The sequence below is a fragment of the Falco naumanni genome, chromosome 2, assembly GCF_017639655.2.
Source record: "Falco naumanni isolate bFalNau1 chromosome 2, bFalNau1.pat, whole genome shotgun sequence".
Classification (NCBI taxonomy): domain Eukaryota; kingdom Metazoa; phylum Chordata; class Aves; order Falconiformes; family Falconidae; genus Falco; species Falco naumanni.
This window is the reverse complement of record NC_054055.1, coordinates 122221720-122244269: the sequence shown is the minus strand read 5'-3', so window position 1 is coordinate 122244269 and position 22550 is coordinate 122221720. Positions and strand designations below refer to the sequence as shown.

Below are 22550 nucleotides of genomic sequence, written 5' to 3'. Positions count from 1 at the left end.
CAATTTTAAGACTCTTATTAAGCTTTATGCATTATTGTTATTACTATTATTATTAAACTAAGACTACCTCATTTTATACCTCCAAATAGCCCTAGTAGCTTTTTGAGAGACAAACGTAAGAATAGAAACATGCTCAGGTGAGTTTCTCAGTAGTAAGCACAAACTGCCATGTAAAAAAAGGGTACTTTGTCTGCCTATGCTGACAATCATGACTCAAGCAGAAGACACGTATGGCAGATGAACAAAGTATCTGGGATGAAAAGCATTTCCAAAATTGCTTTCAAAACACCTAAAGTGGTTTAGCTGAAAAACCAATGCATTGCTGTTACCCATAGTTGTTGTTAGCACATGAGGTGTTCTGGAAAGTGGAGGCATAGATTTTTCCAGGTCAGCTGAACTTGTAACTGCAGAAAAACGTAAATAACCCTGAGAGAGAGATTCATATTGGTGCAGAAATGGGGGTTGGGGGTGCGTGGATATCAGAAAAATTAAGATTGCTTTATACTGCTTTGCAAGATGCCAATATCACTATAATACAACATCACGAGATTTCCAACTTGAAATGAACAAAACCTCACAGTTTTGAACAAGTCACACATGCCTGAGACACCCTGGCAGAACCTGTGGTCCCCCTAAAAGCAGACTTATCAACAGCATTCAATTGTTCTGCGCACATGCAGCATCAAACCCCCTGTGCCTTTCACTTCACCTGCACCTGTAGTAAGAGACCTACATACTTAAAACGTATGCTAATATGAATTTCTGCAAAGAGGTATTACTACTGCCAACACTTTGCTTGTTTCGGTTTTACAGATGACAGTATTTTGAGTTATAGGTTTTAATATACTACACATCATGCAGTTTGCAATTTAAATTAAATTTTGATAGTTTATATAACTGACATAAGTTAACACAATCATTGTGACATACTGAAGAGCCTGAAGATGAGGCAGAAAATTCAAAAAAATACTGTTGAAATATTGACTGGCAGATTTAGGATCATTTTCCTTCTCATCTCTTGCATATTCATACCTCTGATATGAATACAAATTTAATCTTCAACAGCTATGATCCTCGGTAAGAAAAGTTCCAAGCAGAAATGATAATATAAGTTAAAAAAATGCTTAGTAATCAAGAAAACTGCAAAATAACATGTATGGCATGACGAACAAAACATTGCCTAGGGTAAAATGTCCCAAAGAATACATACCTCTTTGCAACTGACACTGACTCCATCTAGCTAGTGATCCTTATATCTAACAGTTCTAAACTACCAAACCAATACCAATTCTTGTGGTTTTTCTATTTGATCCTCTACCACAGCATAACATTGTGTCGTTGTATGAGCCTAAATACCAAACACTGCAGACAAAACCCCATTTCAGACAGCAGCAAGCAGAGGAAACAACCTGTAACTGTAACAACCTTGACCCATAACCAAAACCTAAGCCTCTATTTTTTGATATTTCTGCAGATGCAGATGTTTGGGACAGGAAAGTAATATGATGAGAGTCCAGTGAAGCTGAAAAACAAAACAAAACAAAAAATTCTTTTTGGCATCATCTGAACCTATAGACTGAACAGGTTTCAACCTATTACTAAGGAACTATGGACTTCAGACAGGAAAAGGTCTCAAACGCACATAGAATGGATTTTCTACTGTAAATGTGTGAAGATCCACTAGTGATGCACATGATGAAGAAGCTCTTGCAAGAAATATGAAGAAATATTCAAAGACATCTGACAATATGATGGAAAAATAAGAACATAAAAATTAACAAAAAAAAAAAGAGGTGAAAGGCAAAGAAAGAAAGACTTGCTTATGTCTTGCAGGACAAGACGTGACATACAAAAACTTGGTTTGAAAACACTATTTGAAATACAGGTAACAGAGGAGAGATGTACAGTAACTGATACGCAGAAAGCATTTTCTTGCAAAAGAGAAGGTAGAAGGACCCCAAATAGATTAATATAGGCAAGAATTACAGCATTATTGGAGAAGACGCAGAAGTACATGACACACAGTTGACAAAAAAAACAAGATTTCTCCAGTGCCATAAAAACACATCTCAGAATTAAGTTTCAACCTCTTAGACTGAGACACCAAGAAACACGGCCAGCCCGTCTGGTAACCTACGATTCAACTGCATCTCAATGGGAAGGATATGTCAATATGGTCATTACACTTCAACTCGCACTCAGCTTCACGTCTGTGGGTTTGCCAGCCTGTTCACATAAAGCTTTTGATACCTCATGGGCCAAAAAATACTCCCAGGCTGCAGAACTGGTCTTGTACACCTCCCAGTGTGCAAGACGCTATCGCCACGAGCATCGCCACCCACTGTCGTCACGGGCCATATCCAATGCCATAAGCAAACACGGCCTTTCACGTACGGCCATGCCATCTCTACGCTTGAACTTCACCCCAGTCTAGGCCCAAGAAAAATAACAGTTCGGCTAAAAGCTCAGCATATCTTGGGACAATTCCCATCTTGCAATGTTACCGGATCTGCAAGAAACAGCTTTACCAGATCAGGTCGGCAGCACGGCCAAACACCAAAGGCTGCCGGTGCTTGAACTTTGAAGAAACGTGCTGAGGTTCACCAGAAGCTGAAAAGAGGCATCGTTCTTAAAACCCTAACGTGGCCTCAAAAGCAGCAGTAGAGCAGAGCAGGGCACTCCCTCTTCCAGGTGACGGCAATGTAAAGGTGTGGGCAGATGACAACCAGCCACCTTGAGAGTCAGTGGTGAAGCAACCAAGGGCTGCACCCTTCGACCAGGGAACTCTGGCGGGCAGCTCAACCGCGGTGCCAGCCCCCTGTGCCAGCCCCGCTCAGCCCAGACGCAATTTGCCTCCTAAGAACGCTGTCGTATCTGAGTGTGTCAGAGAAAGGAAGACCCGCTACCAAAACACAAAGCAGCAGGGGAATGGCAGCTGAAGGCAAAGTGCAAGAGTGCACCCCCTGCACAAGCCATCCCTCAGTCCCTGCAGAAAATGCCCATCAGCAATGGAAAAAAGCATGGGACCGAACAGCAGAATCACAGAGCAAGCGCGGCAAGTGCTTTGGCAAGCAAGCTGCACCAACGGTTCTTCATACTCTCCATGGAAGACGACAAGGATGCCAGGTGGTTTGGGGTGGAAGGCGTGACGGGGAGCAACAGAGAAAGGGGGAAATGGAAAAAGAAAGGCTTTTTCTAGTTACCCGTCAGGGTTTTCTGGGTTGCCAGTGAGGAAGGAGTGGTGGACTTCAGCCTTGGTCTTCGAGTAGCTAAGATCAAACACAAAAACCACCTTCAGGTCCTCAGAGGGGCTATTGTTGCATGACTTGCATCAAGAGAGAGCTATAAACAAGGAGACGTGGCCCTGCTTGGGGCAGGTTTCCACGCCACAGCATCACCCCCATAGCAGCATGACACTACCTCGCAGCTGGCATAGGCAGCCCAAGGTAACAGAGGACACCTAGAAGTGGAACCCCAAAAAAGGCAGCAGAAAGCTTGCAGATGGAGAAATTCCTGATAACGAACTGAAAGCGACCAGCTGCGGTGTGGATCACCTTTTGAGGACACCAAAAACATCTGAACAGGCTCATGGCTGCAGAGAAAAGCGTTGCCAAAGCCATCAGCGTAGGAAGGGGATCACTGGCTATTTACCCATCACAGTCCTTGTGGTTCCCGGTGAAGCAGGGGAGGCGGGTTCCAGGTCCAGTCTCTGGGCTGCTACAGACACACACGGAAATAACCTTGAGATGCCCTCACAGTCTTGCCACAGCAGCACAAGCATCGCTGGTTCACAACACCCCAAAACTCTGCATTTAGGGCAACACACCCCTGCTCCTGGCAATAGCTCCTCACTCAGCGATCAAATCAGCAGCCAACTCTCTTGCCGTGGTTGAAACTAACACAATATTCTTAGAAATTCAGTAGCTAAATGCCTCTCCATCAGCAGAAAAATGGCTATATGTCTACTTCACCAAAACACTCCTTACATTTCCTTGAAAGATGCCCCAAAAGCAGTTGTTGCAAACTGAACATGGGAGCCAAGAGGCACACCTTTGTATTCAGAATTCAAGATGACTGGTGGTGGTTACATCTCACGCAAGCAACTACAAATACTAAATAGCTCCTTTTCCCAGAATTAAGGAATAAATCGCACATTACCATATTGGTATTCAGTCATAACTCCAAGTCTTTTCAGAAGTTCAATAATTTTTTTGCAAAAAGCTATTTTCTTACTGTTGTTACTACTCTTATTTTTACAAAGAACCAACTACAGAATGCCTCACCATTCCTCATGACATCTGAAAATTCCCATTCCTCCTTTAGGTTAGTCTCTAAGGCAATAAGCACAGGCCTATTCATTAAGTTTGAACATAAGTGCTTAACAAAAGGGGAAAAACGCATTGATGTCCTGTAAGGCATATATGAGACCTCTATACCACAGCATTTTTACTAAGAAGTAAAATTATGTTTCTGCCATATTGGAATATTTCATTCTAGAATTTTCAAAATAAAACCCACATCTAGAGACACATAGGCATTGCGTGACAAATTCTTTTGCCAGCTGTCCCTGCAAAAAGTGATTTTTCAAGTGATGGAAAAAAGCGTAGGTTCAAATGCCAGAATCATGTCATTAGTATGGCAAGTGTTTTCGCAAGCCAAAATGCATTAACAAACCTAGGTATTGCTCAAAGCAGATGAAAATTATGTCAAGTGATGCCAGGGGAAAAGAAAAAAAAAAAAGAAAACATCATATTTACCCTCCACTGTGCGTTGGCTTGCAAGGTAAGGAGTAGATTTCAGCTTTGGTCTCTGAGTAACTAAGACAAAACCAGAAAACTGCCTTCAGATATTACAGATGAACAGGTTTTTTTCAAAGCAATGTCAGTACAGACTTTTAAATGAATGAAGCCCATATTACATTCAGCTTTTTTACATAAATATTTGCATTCATTACAATATTATCACATTTTCAAATCAGGGTGGCCTAGTTGAGTTGTGCTGAATAGAAACAGTTAACCTTTTAGTGAACTAGTCCTACAGAGTGGAAAATTGCAACGAGGGATTAAGAAGCTTAACAGTTAAGTATCTCCTTGTTATCATTTATATAAATGACTGACCACCTCACTAACACATCTGGCATTGCCATTAACAGGAAAAAAAGAATCAAAAGGTTTTGACTAAATTTTATTTTCTTATTTAAGTTTTGCCATAATGATATAAAATATGATGGAATCATTGTTTACCCATCACTGTCCTCATGGTTTCCAGAGAAGGAAAAGATGTGGGTCCCAGAACTGGTCTTGGGAGAGCTAAGATCAGAGATGGAAACTATCTTGAGATGTTATGGCACTCTCTCTAATGCATATGAACGCATCACTTTAATCACATGCAAATAAATCGGCATTTAAATTGTGGTTTCTTCGATACACTTTTCCTAGCAAATAAATCATACATCAATTTTTTGTCACTTTGTATTATCAAAAGAAACCTAACACTGCTCCTAGGAGACAATAATGGCATTCGTGATGTTCTAAAGCTGCCTTTTAACTGCAGTAAATGACAGATTCCCAAGCCCCATTTTCTAGCATCAAACCAATATTTTCAAACCATAAATTGAGAACTAGTCAGTGAATGTGTAGCCAGAACTTCAGCCTTCAAAGATACTGTCAAGTTTTGGAAATTACCACCTTATATTTAATCTGAAAAACAATTAACTAGCTCTAATTACTACATTCTTCACCACACTTAAAAATTTGAACTTTGGGGCTAAAATATATGTCTGGAAAAAAAGGAAAGAATAGCTTCTCTGCAGAAAAATGCATACAGGTGAACTTAATTAGAACTTCCATCAAGACATGAGCCAAATACTGGAAGAAAAACTTGTGATTTCTTAAACAAAATCTTTAAGAACCTCTAATGGAACAACATTTCCTTGATTTACAGGAGTAAGTTTTCATTCTGAAGAGGTATGAAATACTTCAAACAGACAGAATCGCATATCCACAGTTAGAAAAGGATGGGCTAAAAGAAGAGTCACATTCATGTTCCAGGAATTAGTGAACAGGTATGCAAACAACAGTGAAATGCAAAGATTGTGATAAAAATCCCTTTACTTGTATAAGAATGTTATTGGAAAAAAAGAAGCATAAAGCAATTTTTTAACTCAAGTAGAAGATACATCTAATTGTAGGTACCTCAGAAAATGAACAGAATTTTGAAACTGCCATCACACTTGCAAGAACACCTTACAGGAAAAGTGGAAAAAGCACAAATTTGATGGACCAAAGAGAAAATTTGAATCAGAATTCTCATTCTGAAATAACTGTTAGACTTCTCCAGTCTAAGCAAACAAAATCATTCAACAATGCAATACAAGTCTGTAGACTTGACTGACAAGGGAATGGATTGAAGGTTTCAGAAATTTCTCACTTTCAAGGATCCATTTGAATACATTCTACTTTGTGGCTCTGGGCTATTTACTATCCTCTCCATTTTCATTTCGTTTGCTGAAAAATGGGAATAACAAGAGTTCCACAAATATGTTTGGAGCTTTACTATCACTGAGTTGAAGAACTTCTAAATACAGCAGTGAAGATGGCAAATATAAAACAGAGTTCCACAAATATGTTTGGAGCTTTACTATCACTGAGTTGAAGAACTTCTAAATACAGCAGTGAAGATGGCAAATATAAAACAGAGTACCTGCTTGTTAGTATACAGGGGAATACCATAGAACATTTGCAGATATTTATAGAGGTCTGCAGTAGAAGACAAGGTTCAGAGTATACCAAAAGAAGAAAAGGAGAGTTCCAGTGTTCAGCATTAAATTTGTCCTACAGAGGAAGAAAAAATAGTAAAGTAACTGGCTTGTTTCTTTAGGATACATGCAGAAGACCAACAAACCTTTGTTTGGTCCCCAGATAAACATATATTTCTTTTCCTCCTAGACATATCTGGACTACCAGCTCTTGAGCTATTTAAAAAATAAACTGGACTTGGGTTTGCAATGCCCACTGTGCTATCATTCATCTCCCTAATTAGAATTTTGCCACTACAGCACAGCTTAAAGAGTCCTGACAAGAAAGATGCCTTAAATACCAATAACCACAAAACTTCACTATAGTAATAACAAAGTAAATATAAAATAAAAAGAAGTATAACTTGAAGTAATATAGTAGTTATCTGTATCAGGACACTCTGCATATAACAGAGAAGTTCAGGTTTATTTATGAGCCTCACAGGCACAGAAGTACCCAGGACATTATACTGTAAAATTCTATTATATTAAGTAATATAAAATTGGTCAGTGGCAATTATGGATAATAGTACCAATTAGTATTGCAAAAGTGAACTATGAATTAAAGAAAAAAAAAGCCATAATCCAGCACTGTAAACATTATATACACTGCCTTAAACAAAAATAGTACCTGATGCAGAATTTTTATCTTGCAGTTGTCCTTATCTCCAAAGTAAAGAAAACTAACCCAACATTTCATCAGAAGCACACTGGGAACTCCTCTGATAATTCCTCACTGTCAAGAACCCTCAGTTTGCAAGAAATGCCATTACCAGACTGGACTGGTGGTATTTCTGGGACTCCAGGTGCTTTAGAAATGAATCGTGAAACTACCGGTGTTGCACTAAGAGCTCAGAAGAAAATCTGGATTTTAAATGCTGAGGAATCTCACGGCTGGAGCAGCACAACACACTACCCAGCACAAGTAACTGCAAACACAAGCAAGATACTGAACACTTAAAAGTCCTCTCTGTATCACATGAATAAGGAGAAAGATATGCAGCCCAATAGTGTAGCAACAGGATCCAATATCTGATGTTCGACAGAACTCCTAAGAATCTTCCCTTACATTTTATGGAATTTAAATTACACCAACAGGAAAATGAAATTGTCACAATTTGCTACAAAAGACTGGTCCTTTAGTACTTTGTACCAAAAATGCTTTCTAGCTGCTGATCAAGAAGTGACTGACACAACTCTTTAACAGGCTTGCCATTTAGACTTAGAAGCAAACACGTTCACAGCAGCAAAAAGGAAGCAGGTGGCAATGTGATGAAAACTAAAATGGAATCCCTCACTGTCTCTACATCACTGTTCGTTTAGCTTCCAAAAGGGATGAGATGTACACCTGAGGACTAGCCCCCTGTGTAGCTAAATCAGATACGAAAGTCATCTTGAAATAGGCAGTCTCTGCACAAGTGATAGTACTGTGGTTTTAAAGGAAAAAAGGAAGTCCAGATTGAAAGCATTGTTCATTACCTAAATAACCACGTTAGTGTTTTGGGTCATGTAGCTCCGCGGAGTACAATAAATGTGAAGTCATTAATCAGTCTTCAAGAAACGAAGAGGAATTCAAACAGGCTTGAAGAACTTTGGCAAGTAAACATTTGCTAAAAAAAACCCTAATGTGACCAACTAAGCAACAGATTTTTAGAAAAGATCATTAAGATCACTAAGAGACCCACTCCAAGGGAAATAACGTGTAAGCAAGTATTTCACTGCAGTCCTTGTGTGGCTGGACTTCCTCACCTTCCTTTAGTTGAAAGATTCTTCTATTCACCCCCTTTTCTCCCCCTTCCTCCCTTCCCCCACACACACTAAAATCACTAAAACTAAACCCCAGAATTCCTTAGGTTATTCCAAGGAAGTCCTTTAAATACAAACAACTGCATATGCTAATGGTCCCGTTGCATATGAAGCCTATGCCTAGAGTATGTTAAGTAAACATTATAATCATTTTTAAACACATTTTTAATGCTATTTCAAACCTGGGACTTATCTTTGCATGGAAATGTTAATGTTGAATTCCAGACTAGATCAGGCATGATTTTCTCCATTCTCCCACACATTTTAAGTGTTGGGAAATTGACGCCTCTGGTTTGAAAAGAGTGCAGTGTAACTTTCTTTATAGGCAAAGCATGTAGAATAAAGTATTGAACTTGGATGTGCTATTGTATCGATATACAGAAAGCCATTACTGAAACTTTCTGTTAAGGCACTTGATTGTAAGTTATTGCTCAGTGTGGAAGATGCATTAATGATAAATATTGATTAATACCTCTGAAGAATAACTGAATAAAACTTAACTCATCTCCATTTCTTGATTTTAAGAATGTTTAGTTGGAATCTGCAAGCTTTGCCGTTAACCTGCAATTACAAGCAGTTGGACAGCTACTAAAAGTTTCCTGTCAAATACCCACTTAGTCCACTTTTTACTGCGAGCAAGTTCTGGCAACAATCTCAAATAGACTTTGGCTGGAATTGTCATTGTTGAAAGGAAATTAAATATTTCTTCATGCAGGGACAGTAAAAGAAGCAGAACCTTGAGCACTGATAAAACTGCATTTGTTCAGTGTCATTTTGTAAGGTACTGGTAAGTTACAGCTTATTTTCTGAACAGAGGAAGTAGAAAAATCCTAAAGAAGGCAAGGAAGAACAGGAAAACTATACGCGTTAGATTATTATATATTAACAATCCAAACACTTTAAGTGTCAAGAAAATAGCATCATCCAAACAGTTTAATTTTATTGGAGTCTGGTATAACAGGTTTCCAGGGTGTTGAAAGCATCACATCTACACATCTACAGAAGCACAACCTCAAGATCAATTTGTTGCAAATATTTTCTTTAATTACAATACTGTGCAGTTCAGTTTAAAAAGCTGTACTGAAACAATACAGCATAAGTATTCTTTTTTTTCTGTTAGCTTTGGACCTATGCTGTCGTACTTACTGGCAGCAAAATGTCTAGCTTAAATAACTGTTTTAAATATATTCAAATAAAAGAACTTAAGGGTCCATTCTCCGCTATTTTGAAGCCTGCATATTTATTGCTATTGATCCTGTTATTTCTATGGGACTTACTCAACACTTTCAACCATTAGAACAGTTTCATTCAGGAATTTAAACAAAACTTATATTAGCTTTCACTTACTTATCTGCAGTACTGCAACTTAAAAAGGGAACACTACCGTATGTAATCAGACATGCCAAAGGCTATTACGATAAGCACAGCAATACAGATTTGTAAATATATTAGGCATGTAGGCAAAAATTAGAAGAAAGTATTTACTGTTTTAGAGCACCATAAAAAAATTGCTAAGCTAGTCTGGTATTTGAGAGAGCAAATTAATTGTAAGAGTCCTATAGTTACTCTGATTCATGTTAGACTTAACTAAAAATATACCAAAACTATGATGAAGTTGCTGTGAGAATTTCTATTTAAAATCATGTTTTCAAGTATTACCAGGTACAGGTGATGGCATTTCTTGGATGCCAGGTGTTTCAGATCTTGAGGAAATGTGCTGCTTTTCATCAAAAGCTGAAAGAAAATTGGGAGTTAAAATGAGAACTGACTTCAGAGCCAGTATTTGGACAGCAGCTGTTGGGCAGTTCATGACAACACCGATGGGAGATAAGCAAGATGGCAGCAGCTTTAGAGATCAGCTGTGAAATGAGGTTTATGTAACACAAACGCTGAAGCTGTTGTGAAATCAAGTCGGGTCAATTCTGGTATCTCATGCTAGGTAGAGTTCTTCTCACTGATCTTTTTGTTTAAGTACCTATTCTTTGAAATAAAATTGCAACTGCTGGAAAAAAAAATGAAGGCAACATATGCTAGCAGAGTTCTTTTTGTAGCTCTTTACTTAGTCAGTGTGGCAAACTACTTTTCAGCTTTGATTATACAGAAATGGCTGAGTTGGTGGAGGGGAGTGAGCGGAAGAAGAGAGAAAAAAGCCTAACATCAAGTAGTCTTCAAAGCAATGTGTTTGGTTGAATCTTAGCACTGTCCGCAGCCAATGGAAGTGGTGGCAAGGGATGGAAAAGCTAATGGAATTATATGCTCTTTACCCATCATGCTCCCTCTGGTTTTCATGAAAGGATGAGGTGTGAATTTCAGGCCAGGTCCCTGGGTAGCTAAGATCAAATATGAAAACAATCTTAAAACAGTGAGTGAGATCAGTCTTTAGATAAGGTGATCTTTGGCCCTTTATTAGCAGGTCCAAAAGATCTAAATTTATTTTAGATTTCTTGTATACGCACTTCAAACTGATATTTGTGGTAGCCTACTCCATTCTTTGCCTTGTGAGGTTTGGCATTTTTTTTGGATACATAACTAATTTTGAGGCATTTACTACCAGGCCAGCTGTCCACATCTGGCTTTAAAATTCTATCCAAAAGCAACAGCTCACAGCAAACTCCTCCTCCCCTACACTTTAGTTCGGATGTCCCAGATAAGTCTTTTAAATAAGGAGCTGCAAATGCCTAATGTTATTTTGATATAGCACACAAGTTGGAAAACATATACCTCTGGCACGGAAAAAAGCCTGTAGATGACCTCTGACCTCTGTAGATGATCTCTTTAGGCAAAGGCGCAGAGTAAATTAATACCTCAAACTACGAGAAACATTGTTTTGCCTGCACACAAAAGCTCAGTGCTAAGCATCAAAGTTATAAACTAAGTGATAAAATTTCTAAACCCACCTGATGCAATGTGGGATACATACTAAATCCAGCTAGCCTGTACTTTTAAAAGTCATGTGGGAATGGTTTACTGCATAACAAAAGCACGTTGTATCAACCTGAAGGAGTATCACAGAATCAGTGAAGTACAGCGTAACAGGTTGGAAGGGGCATCAGTATGCTAGATGTTGAAAAAAAATTCCATCTAATGAACATTCACAGTGCAAACAACCTGAAACAGCGTGAAATTGTATAAAATTTTCAGCTGTAGAAAGAAAGCATTTCATTCACAGAGAGACAGGAAAATTGTCAGACTCATGACTATTATTAATCTGACCACACTATGTACATGTTCTGTAAAATTGAACTGTTGAGGCTTTAGAGTTTATCGTAACACCTGAAATAACAGAGGCTGAAGAGTAAGTTTTCACAACCAGAAGCCAGTAAAAGAAAATACATTTTTGCTGAGAAATTATCATATTAAACATTTAGAAGACATCATAATAATTTACCCAGTTCCACTTTACTCAAGTCAAATGTAACAGGTTGCAAAGGCATTTTCACTGTTACTGTAAAAAACCCAAACCAAAAAAATACCACATTCAGCTTGAACCTGTCAAATCACCCTTTATCACAATAAATATTTCTGCCATCATAATTTTGAAGGAAAAGATTTTAGGGCAACTGCACTGTAGAAATGGAGTATTGTGAGTGACAAAGTTCTGTTATTTATTTATTTATTTCTTCAGAATAACTATCCACTGGCGGCTGCTGGTGGTTACACTGATTTCAGGGAATCTGTTGATATGGTGCTTTTGCAAAATCAGGACAGCTGAATCATAGCAGGGCTAAACAGCAATGTAAATCAGTAATTATCCTATGAGGAAATTTATGTTTGACTAAAGTACAAATAAACGATGATAATCCAAGTCATCTCTATTCTTAAAACTTCCAAGAAAATGATAATTTGTGTGTAATTAAATGATAAAAAAAAGATATAACTGTAACACTCCGCTATTCTGTGTCATGATAATCCTAAAAGCATACTATTTCAATGTCGTTATCCCAAATGCAGCAATACACCACCTTCTTCCTCTAATAATATTAACCCCAAGGTAAAGAAATGTAAATTAACAATACAACCAAAAGTATGAGTACATTTCATGTGAGAATTCCTAACTCTAATAAAATTACATTTTCAAGAAATGTCGTTACCAGATTCTGTTGATTGCATTTCTGGAATAGCAAATGTTGTGGATCCTGAAGAAATAGGTTGTGTTTCATCAGAAGCTGAAAAGAGAATCTGAGTTTTTAAAGTTGTGGTGGCATCAAAGCCACTAAAATACCACAGTACCTAGCTGGCAGAAGCTGTTCTGTAAAAGGAAACAACGAAAAAGAAAAAAAAAAATCAAGACAGTAAATGGCCTGAGAGTCAGCTATAGGATGACTGACATAAAAACCAAGCCTCTTATGGTATGGATATAACATGAGTAGGGTCAGAGTGGTATTCCCTACCTATTACACTTTCAAGACACAGAATTTGTATCCTTTTGAAAAGCTTAGGTAGTGAATATTTTGAATAAAAACTTAACCTACATGAAAATGCTCACATTAATATACAAATATGTTCTTCAGATATTCAGTCTGAGCAGATTGCTTTCTACTTGCTAATAATAATAAATAGTTGACATGAAAGTATGGCACAAGGAACCTGAGAGAGGCACTTTGTTTAAAGATAATGACTTCAGGTCTTCCCACAGTCCAGCACAGTGACGACGAAGTGGAAACTATAATGCAACTATGCACTATTTACCTATCACTATACATCCGGTTACGCAATCAGAGAGATGTTGATCAAATCTGGTCTCTAGGAAGCTAACAAAAGAGATACTGAAGCAGTCTTCACACAGGTGGTATCAAAACACTTTCCTCAACACAGTCAACAAATTTGATTTTGCCAAGGGATTGGATTTTCTCAACAACTGCCACAAAGTTTTTGATATAAACAGGATTATTGAGAAAGCCTTGGCAGAAAATTACTTAAAAACATCTTTTTGTTTTTATGACCATATTTGAATGAAACACAAGTGCAAAAAAAAAAATATATATATATCAGATTCTATCAGATCACTAAGACCACCATTTCCATTAGAAAATTTATGCAACTGGCATGAAAGAAACATGCTCTATTTCTATGGGCAGTGATATATGAAAAAGTGAAGAGTAGGTGCTCTTGATGTTAAGAACACTCATGATTCATTAAAAGTTGAAAGACAGTAAGAAATCTAAATAGCCCAATTCTTTACATCAAGAGAGAATGCTGTGGTAGTTCTGAGACAACATGTCACAGAGAGCAGTAAAGTCACACCTCACTAGCTGCTAAAAGCTTTCCTTCTAATGAAGATGGTTTGATTTGACTGAAATGACCTTGGATAAAAGAGAGTCTGCAACTTTAAATGGAAACAAAAATACTGCATTGACACAGAGGCAAGATAACTGTCAGTACCACCCACAGAGTATTAACACAGCTGCATCATGTTTGTGTCCAGTGTGAATTCTGCAACAGATAAAAGCTAAGGCTTTTCTAAATATATCTGCAATGAGAAAGTAGAACACTGACCAAAGTTTAACAAATAAGACTAAGGAAAACAAGAACAGTGTATGTATGTTGTATTAAACTAATCTCCAGATGACAAAAAATGTTAATGATCTTTTACCCAATTCCACTTCACTGCTGTCAGATGTAACAGGTTTGAAAGGCACTTGAATAGGTACTGTAATAGAGAAATATGTCATTGTCGTGTGTTAGGATTTTAGAGCACATTGCCTCTTACAAATAGATTGCTAACAAATTCACTTTGTCTGTAGCTATGTTTACTAAGCTGCACTTAACCAATACAGCAACAAATACAAGAAGCTGTCCATTTATAAGTTTTAGAATCATAAAATTGAAAAAATTATCAGCACTGAGCTGGAATGTGTAACTTAAAAGAACCAAAAACATATACAGCTGTCTTACACTGAAGACTTCAATGTCTGATACACCCCTGTTCTGTACATTGGGCAGTTACTCATTCCTGCACACAGTGGATAACCAACCAAATGGATTTCAGAGCAACTCAGCCACCTGTTTTACCAATACACCAACAAAATAAGAGTACGAAAGCGCAAATGAGTAGCAAACACAGACCTGAATTAATTTTACATTATTTGAGGCTTTTATTCTACTTTAAACATCCTGACCAAGGAAATACAGCCTTACTATTCTCAAAGCACTTTTCAGTTCATACCACTTAGCACTTTTGAACCCATGCACTTAAAATTAAGGACCAAATCCTTCCAGAGACTCCTAATATTGTGTCTGTATGTTTAGCAAATGTGGAGTACCCACAGTCTTATGTTTTCATGTAATCTGTGCATGTTCAACAATTTACAAATAAAGATATTTCAATCAGGCCATAAGACATGCATCTTTTGACACACAAGCATTGTATAGCACTTACATAAGTCTATTAAAAAAGAATAATGCTCACTTCTCTTACAATACTGAACACCACTTGTAAACATATCAAGAAGAGATGAAGAATAGCTTAAACTAATTTTTGACTCAGAAGCCAGCTTTGCATATGCTTGCTTTGTTTTCTCAGCATAGTATACTGCAGAATCAAGCCAACTAATTTTAAAGTTGGTCCCCAGAAAAAGAATGATATTTAATATAATAATGTAATAAAATATGACTTGCTTCAATCATCCTAGTGTGAACAGAAACACAGATGGGCCCCCCACAGCAACCCTCTTTTTTTTAATGACTACATTCTGGGTAAAATCTCATGCTGAAATACAAAAGCACATATTCTGCCTACAAAACTATGTTTTCCATAAATATATGGGGAGAAATAAATGTAAGTTATTAGCAGAAATCACCGTAAAAATAATTTTTAATAACAAAATGCTGTACTGCACTGCGGTCTTTTGACTATTAGAGACAACTTTACGAAGCTGAACCAAATGTTCAACCAGCAAATCTCTTTAAAAGTGCCTCCTAGCTAAAGACAAAACATTCTGTCCCCAAGGGATAACTGTTACACTGACAAACCAAAATCCATCAAAGCTGGACAGTTTCATCTCTCATCTGCCGAATTCTCCCCACTCCCTGCCGCTCTGCCCCAAGCCTCAGGAATGTGATACCACCCTCAAATAGCCAGATCATATCAGGATCACCCACTTGAGGCTAGAACTGCTGGACCCTGGCATTACAAACAACATGAAGCCTTAATGAACAAATGAAAGACCATGGCAGACAAAATTAAAAGGACAGGACAAATAACAAACATTGGAATAGTGCTACTTAAACATCAAGAAAGATCAAGGATGGGAAATATAACAAATGCCATTTACCAGTCTCTCGCTCTGACATTTTTGCAGATGTAGATGTTTGGGGAGTGGAAGTAACATGTAGAAAGTCATTTGAGGCTGGAAAAAAATTTGTGGCTTATTATTAACAAAATACATGAGCCATCACACCTCGGCATCATCTGCAACCATGGACTTGATGTTTTAGTGTGTGAATAATAAAGAACTGAAAAAAAACCATAAAAACATATTCTGCAAAACACGCAAAATTTTAAAAAGAGAAAGGTTAATATGCAAAGATGTGCAAACCCACATAGATATGATGAAAAAATGAAATGGAACATCACAAGTAGAATGGAAAAAAATTCCCACAAGTTTAATAGGAATGTAAGGCTGAAAAAGCACAAGAACACTGGGCTAAGGGAAGCAAACAGAAAGCAAATACACAAGGTGATGATACTGAAAAAAGCCTAATTAAAAAAATCAGCAAAAATATAAGAATGTAAACAGACAACATCACCAGACAGGGAAAGAAATATCCTTACCCCAGACAAATTTTTAAGTTTTTTTATAATTACAAATACCTGATTTCTCCACTGTAAAAACAAGAAAGCTAACAAAAGTCCTTTAAATAATGCAAGGCAAGAAATGTTATTTCCCTCTGAAGTGCATGACATAGCTGATATGAAAGCAAGACTGCTACAGACAGAAGTGCAATAACATTCCAAGACACTTAATAAGGTTCATTACACTTCAACTCGCACTCAGCTTCACGTCTGTGGGTTTGCCAGCCTGTTCACATAAAGCTTTTGATACCTCATGGGCCAAAAAATACTCCCAGGCTGCAGAACTGGTCTTGTACACCTCCCAGTGTGCAAGACGCTATCGCCACGAGCATCGCCACCCACTGTCGTCACGGGCCATATCCAATGCCATAAGCAAACACGGCCTTTCACGTACGGCCATGCCATCTCTACGCTTGAACTTCACCCCAGTCTAGGCCCAAGAAAAATAACAGTTCGGCTAAAAGCTCAGCATATCTTGGGACAATTCCCATCTTGCAATGTTAGCGGATCTGCAAGAAACAGCTTTACCAGATCAGGTCGGCAGCACGGCCAAGCACCAAAGGCTGCCGGTGCTTGAACTTTGAAGAAACGTGCTGAGGTTCACCAGAAGCTGAAAAGAGGCATCGTTCTTAAAACCCTAACGTGACCTCAAAAGCAGCAGTAGAGCAGAGCAGGGCACTCCCTCTTCCAGGTGACGGCAATGTAAAGGTGTGGGCAGATGACAACCAGCCACCTTGAGAGTCAGTGGTGAAGCAACCAAGGGCTGCACCCTTCGACCAGGGAACTCTGGCGGGCAGCTCAACCGCGGTGCCAGCCCCCTGTGCCAGCCCCGCTCAGCCCAGACGCAATTTGCCTCCTAAGAACGCTGTCGTATCTGAGTGTGTCAGAGAAAGGAAGACCCGCTACCAAAACACAAAGCAGCAGGGGAATGGCAGCTGAAGGCAAAGTGCAAGAGTGCACCCCCTGCACAAGCCATCCCTCAGTCCCTGCAGAAAATGCCCATCAGCAATGGAAAAAAGCATGGGACCGAACAGCAGAATCACAGAGCAAGCGCGGCAAGTGCTTTGGCAAGCAAGCTGCACCAACGGTTCTTCATACTCTCCATGGAAGATGACAAGGATGCCAGGTGGTTTGGGGTGGAAGGCGTGACGGGGAGCAACAGGGAAAGGGGGAAATGGAAAAAGAAAGGCTTTTTCTAGTTACCCGTCAGGGTTTTCTGGGTTGCCAGTGAGGAAGGAGTGGTGGACTTCAGCCTTGGTCTTCGAGTAGCTAAGATCAAACACAAAAACCACCTTCAGGTCCTCAGAGGGGCTATTGTTGCATGACTTGCATCAAGAGAGAGCTATGAACAAGGAGACGTGGCCCTGCTTGGGGCAGGTTTCCACGCCACAGCATCACCCCCATAGCAGCATGACACTACCTCGCAGCTGGCATAGGCAGCCCAAGGTAACAGAGGACACCTAGAAGTGGAACCCCAAAAAAGGCAGCAGAAAGCTTGCAGATGGAGAAATTCCTGACAACGAACTGAAAGCGACCAGCTGCGGTGTGGATCACCTTTTGAGGACACCAAAAACATCTGAACAGGCTCATGGCTGCAGAGAAAAGCGTTGCCAAAGCCATCAGCGTAGGAAGGGGATCACTGGCTATTTACCCATCACAGTCCTTGTGGTTCCCGGTGAAGCAGGGGAGGCGGGTTCCAGGTCCAGTCTCTGGGCTGCTACAGACACACACGGAAATAACCTTGAGATGCCCTCACAGTCTCGCCACAGCAGCACAAGCATCGCTGGTTCACAACACCCCAAAACTCTGCATTTAGGGCAACACACCCCTGCTCCTGGCAATAGCTCCTCACTCAGCGATCAAATCAGCAGCCAACTCTCTTGCCGTGGTTGAAACTAACACAATATTCTTAGAAATTCAGTAGCTAAATGCCTCTCCATCAGCAGAAAAATGGCTATATGTCTACTTCACCAAAACACTCCTTACATTTCCTTGAAAGATGCCCCAAAAGCAGTTGTTGCAAACTGAACATGGGAGCCAAGAGGCACACCTTTGTATTCAGAGATCAACTCTGACCTCAGTTTTCCCTCGAATCAATGAAGTCTTTCATTCTATGGGTCAGAAATCTCAGTCCTTGGCACTAATAAAGCTCAGTGACTCTGCAGGAAAGTGCCTGCAAACAAGTGACAAAAGGCAATTTTTCTGCAGAATCCTACCACATCTTTCAAGTGCTTACACTTCTACAGTCCATCATGCCACTGTACACTAAAAAACAAGGAACTTGATTAAAGTGACTTCCTCATACTCTTATCCCAATTTTGCACAGAGAAAATCCACAATCTAATACATAAAGCAGTGTAAAACCTAGTTTGTGTTTAGTCATTTGCACTGCACATCTTCGCTTGACTCTGAATGTAAGGGAGACAAGATTGTTGGTGACAGTTTTCAACCATGCACAAAGATAAAGTTGGTGGTAATAAGGTAATGGTTTCTAGAGATTTCTGTGGGATTTTTGGATATTCCCAACCTTTGGAAACTGAAATTCTTCTGTTAAGGTCCCTTCCACATGAACCTGTTCTAGTAACATTCAATGACTCACTAACCAAATCAGTATCTGGCATTTGCCCATGGTGAACAGCAGCTAAATCTTTTTCCACACATGAAAAAGCTTTTGCATTCAATGTGCAAAAGGACCAAATTTGACATGTTAGAAGTTATTTAACCATTCCAAATAGCAAGCCTTCATATGTAAACAATCCTACGCAAGAAAACCTGGATGACAACCCTGTAGGACAATCTAGCCAATCGTTCACAAACATAAGAAAAATTTATCTTATCATTCCAACATTTCATTCCAAATTTCTCAAACGTTGCAGCAGATACAACTCTCTCCAGTTACACTTTTATACGGAGCAAATCAGAAACCCTCCTCCATTTAGCAAAGCATTGCCGTGTCTTTTGAGAGACTGCCTAGATGTCAGGAGAGCTACAATGAAGAGAGAAATCATTACCAGCTGAGGTTAGTGGCATTTCTGGCATGCCAGATGTTGTGGATCTTGAAGAAAGAGGTTTCCTTTCACCTAAATCCAAAAAGATAATCATGCGTTAAAAGGCTTAGTTGCCTCAGAGCAACTATGGGTAGCACAGGACTCAGCAGACAAATGTTACATTGTTAGAATAGAAGCACCGGGAAATTTGCTTGCAAATCAGCTAGGCATTACTGTGTCTCCTGAACTGTTAAGCTGGTATGAAATTTAATGTGGAAAGCATGTGACCTAATTATTCATAATAATGAGAATTTTTATTACTACTTAATAATCTTAGCACATAAAGAATTGCAGGTAGTAAGAAAACACCTTGTGATCCAGGAAATACTCAGTGGGCCAGGCAATATAAAGCTAATCAGAACAACCTGATTGCGGAAAAATTATATAGAAATACACGTTAAGCGCTTAATTCCCTTTTAGTTAATTTCTCTCAGCACAGGAAAAAGAACCCCAAAACAAAACAAACCAAAACCTGAGAAAGGCAGGTCCACAGCTGGGAACCTCAATAATGAGAAAACTAAACCCAACCAACTACAGGGGAGCCACCTCTATGCCCCCAATCCCCCATACACAAAGATGAATGATGTGTGCAAATGAGAATCTAGTTAATGGCAGCAGTAAGTGGTATGAATTACTGGGATGGTGACAACTGAAGCAACGCAAAGCTTCCAAAAATAGCAGCAAGGATAAAAATGAAAACAAAATATTTAGAAACTAAATAAAATCATATTATCAATTTTACCCAGTGCTGTTTCTAACAACTGAGGTTCTGTAGTAATTATGGGCCTGGATATTTCCAACTCAGGAGTATCACTAGCTGCAGGAAAACAAAAAAAAAAAAAAAGTAAATATACCTGAGAAATAACTTCATGTAAATAAATTAAGGAGGAAGATTTGAGGGAGATAAATTTTACCTTCCATTTCTCTGCAGAGTATTATTTTTTATTATTATTTATTTATAAAATTAAGCTTATTTTTTCTAAGTATTTAAATACCTTTACTAACTACTTAGCTGAAGATGTTACTCAAGTTTTGCCATGTGTGCAAATGTTCACAAAGACTTTGAAAAACAACATATAGTTTTACATGCATTTGCCTTAAACAGCACCTGCAAAAAACAGCTATAGAACTTATAATACATCTTTCCATGAAGTTAAGAATTCTTCAGAAAACTTGGAAAAACTGTGATTTCAGGAGATGGAAGATTCTCAGTACCACTTCATTAAGTCAATCAACTCTATGCAGTTTCCTTGTTTTGGCCCATTTTTTTTCAATCAGATTTGGTCCCAGGTCTCAGGTCCCATATAACAGATTTGGTTCCATATAACAGAATGAACTAACCTGATTTAAAATAATTTCCTAGGATTAGGGTGCTTTATAGAACAGTGCAGCAAAACTGAACTCTTGAAAACTGTATTGGGATTGCCAAGAACCAGTAGGTTATACAGCAGAGAACTTAGTAAACTACAGCTGCATGGCTCAGAGTAAGGTTTTGGGCAATGAACTGCTTTCCTTTCTCCTCCACCTTCCCCACTGCCCTCACCTCTTCAGCACGGCTTGAGCATGAACAAGTATGTGCATAAAAGGCTTAAGCATTCTCACATGTCAAAGGCTACAGGAAAAACACCCTATCTCCAAAGCTAATACCCAAAGTCTAGCTTAGTCAGAAGGGGCTGGCCTGAGATGTGTTTACTTACTTATTTTAAGACAATACATAGGAAAAATAACAGCAAAATGTATATGGACATTGAAAAACAGATAGAAAGAGAGAGAGAAAGAAAACAATCACAACTGTAACAGTCTTAAGCCTTGCAAAATTTAAATCTCTTCCTGACACACACATTTGATCAATAGCGCATTATTCAGGCTCTGTGAGCTAGCTGCACTTCTGCTTTAAACCTCTGCTCTGCCGGATCCCAGGATTAAGGCTGCTGTTACAGGATTTGAAAAACTAATATGTAGGGCGAGACCCAACTGTCTGAAATCATCAACATGGAAGCAGTAATAAACTTTTCAGCACCAAACAAACAAACAAAAGGGTATGCTTCTGAAATAACATTACTATAATTTACCAGTGTCTGGTATTTCTGAAGCTGTAAAAGTTTGGGGAGCAGAAGTAACAGCAAGAAAGTCACGTGAAGCTGGAAAATAAAACCAAAAATCATCGCTGTATTGTTTTGAAGTGACAAGAACCATCGTGCCACAGCACCATATTCTTTTATGAGCTGAAGAAACTTCTAGGTAACATTTAACATACTACATTCTGCAGAAAGGTAGACTCTGAAATGTACAATAACTAATTAAGTATGACTTGCAAAAAATTTCCAAAAACATGCATTAATGCACAGACACATAACACAGCTAATGACCAAACTGTTAGCAGAATTGCACAAATAGAAGTTGTCCAATAGAGCTAAAAAGGAGAAATACAAGGCTGCTGAAAAAAGGAGAACAAATTATGAATAAAAATTAGTGAATTGGGACTGCATGGAATTTTTGTCTAGTATTTCAAGGATCAAGAAGGAGGATATCCTGCTGCTGAAACTGGAGAAAAAAAAAAGGATAACAAAGCAGGAACTGTACCAAATGAAACATATAAACTGTCTTTTGTCAGATATGGAAAAGGCTGATAGTTGCAATCCTAGTAAAGGATTTCCTGCAAAATTTAAATTGTTTCAAAAGCATATGCATCAGGCATTATACTACTGGCATGCTAAAAAAGTGACATCTTTCCAACTGGCTCTCATCTCACTATTTTTTTTTCCTTTGGATAACTGTCAGTGGCCCCAAGTAAATAATTAGCTCTTACAAACTCACTTATAAAATATGTTTCACTTGTGAGAAGCACATCATAGAAATTTTCTAAGGACCAACTAGCCAGTGTTTGAATCTTCAATGACATGTTTCTGTAGTGCCAGTTTTGAAATCTGGGCACTTAAAATTATATCTATGTTTATACAGAAGAGCTACGTTTTCAAAAGATGCTGAAATTTCCGCAGTTTCCATTCATTTATTAGGACTCTTGAGTATTGCAGTAAATCAGGATATTCCACTTATGAAACTCAGGTGTGGATAGGCTTATTTTAATTTAGTATTCACTGTAGGT

The 22550-nt window shown here is 38.6% G+C and overlaps 1 protein-coding gene across 1 annotated transcript in view; it reads right to left on the bottom strand.

Moving 5' to 3' along the window:
• The window catches only part of LOC121083149 (ABI family member 3 binding protein), a 163873-nt gene that overhangs the window by 69376 nt on the left and 71947 nt on the right, over positions 1–22550 (bottom strand). Inside the window, exons 15-30 of the mRNA XM_040583185.1 lie at positions 21517–21585; positions 20187–20261; positions 19409–19477; positions 18049–18114; positions 17601–17666; positions 15877–15951; positions 14196–14252; positions 12694–12768; positions 10867–10932; positions 10262–10336; positions 5244–5309; positions 4758–4817; positions 3652–3717; positions 3204–3269; positions 1439–1522; positions 330–404 (exon numbers count right to left, since the gene is read on the bottom strand). Coding sequence (XP_040439119.1) covers positions 330–404; positions 1439–1522; positions 3204–3269; positions 3652–3717; positions 4758–4817; positions 5244–5309; positions 10262–10336; positions 10867–10932; positions 12694–12768; positions 14196–14252; positions 15877–15951; positions 17601–17666; positions 18049–18114; positions 19409–19477; positions 20187–20261; positions 21517–21585 — 1110 coding nt within the window. The remainder of the gene's footprint in view (positions 1–329; positions 405–1438; positions 1523–3203; positions 3270–3651; positions 3718–4757; positions 4818–5243; positions 5310–10261; positions 10337–10866; positions 10933–12693; positions 12769–14195; positions 14253–15876; positions 15952–17600; positions 17667–18048; positions 18115–19408; positions 19478–20186; positions 20262–21516; positions 21586–22550) is intronic.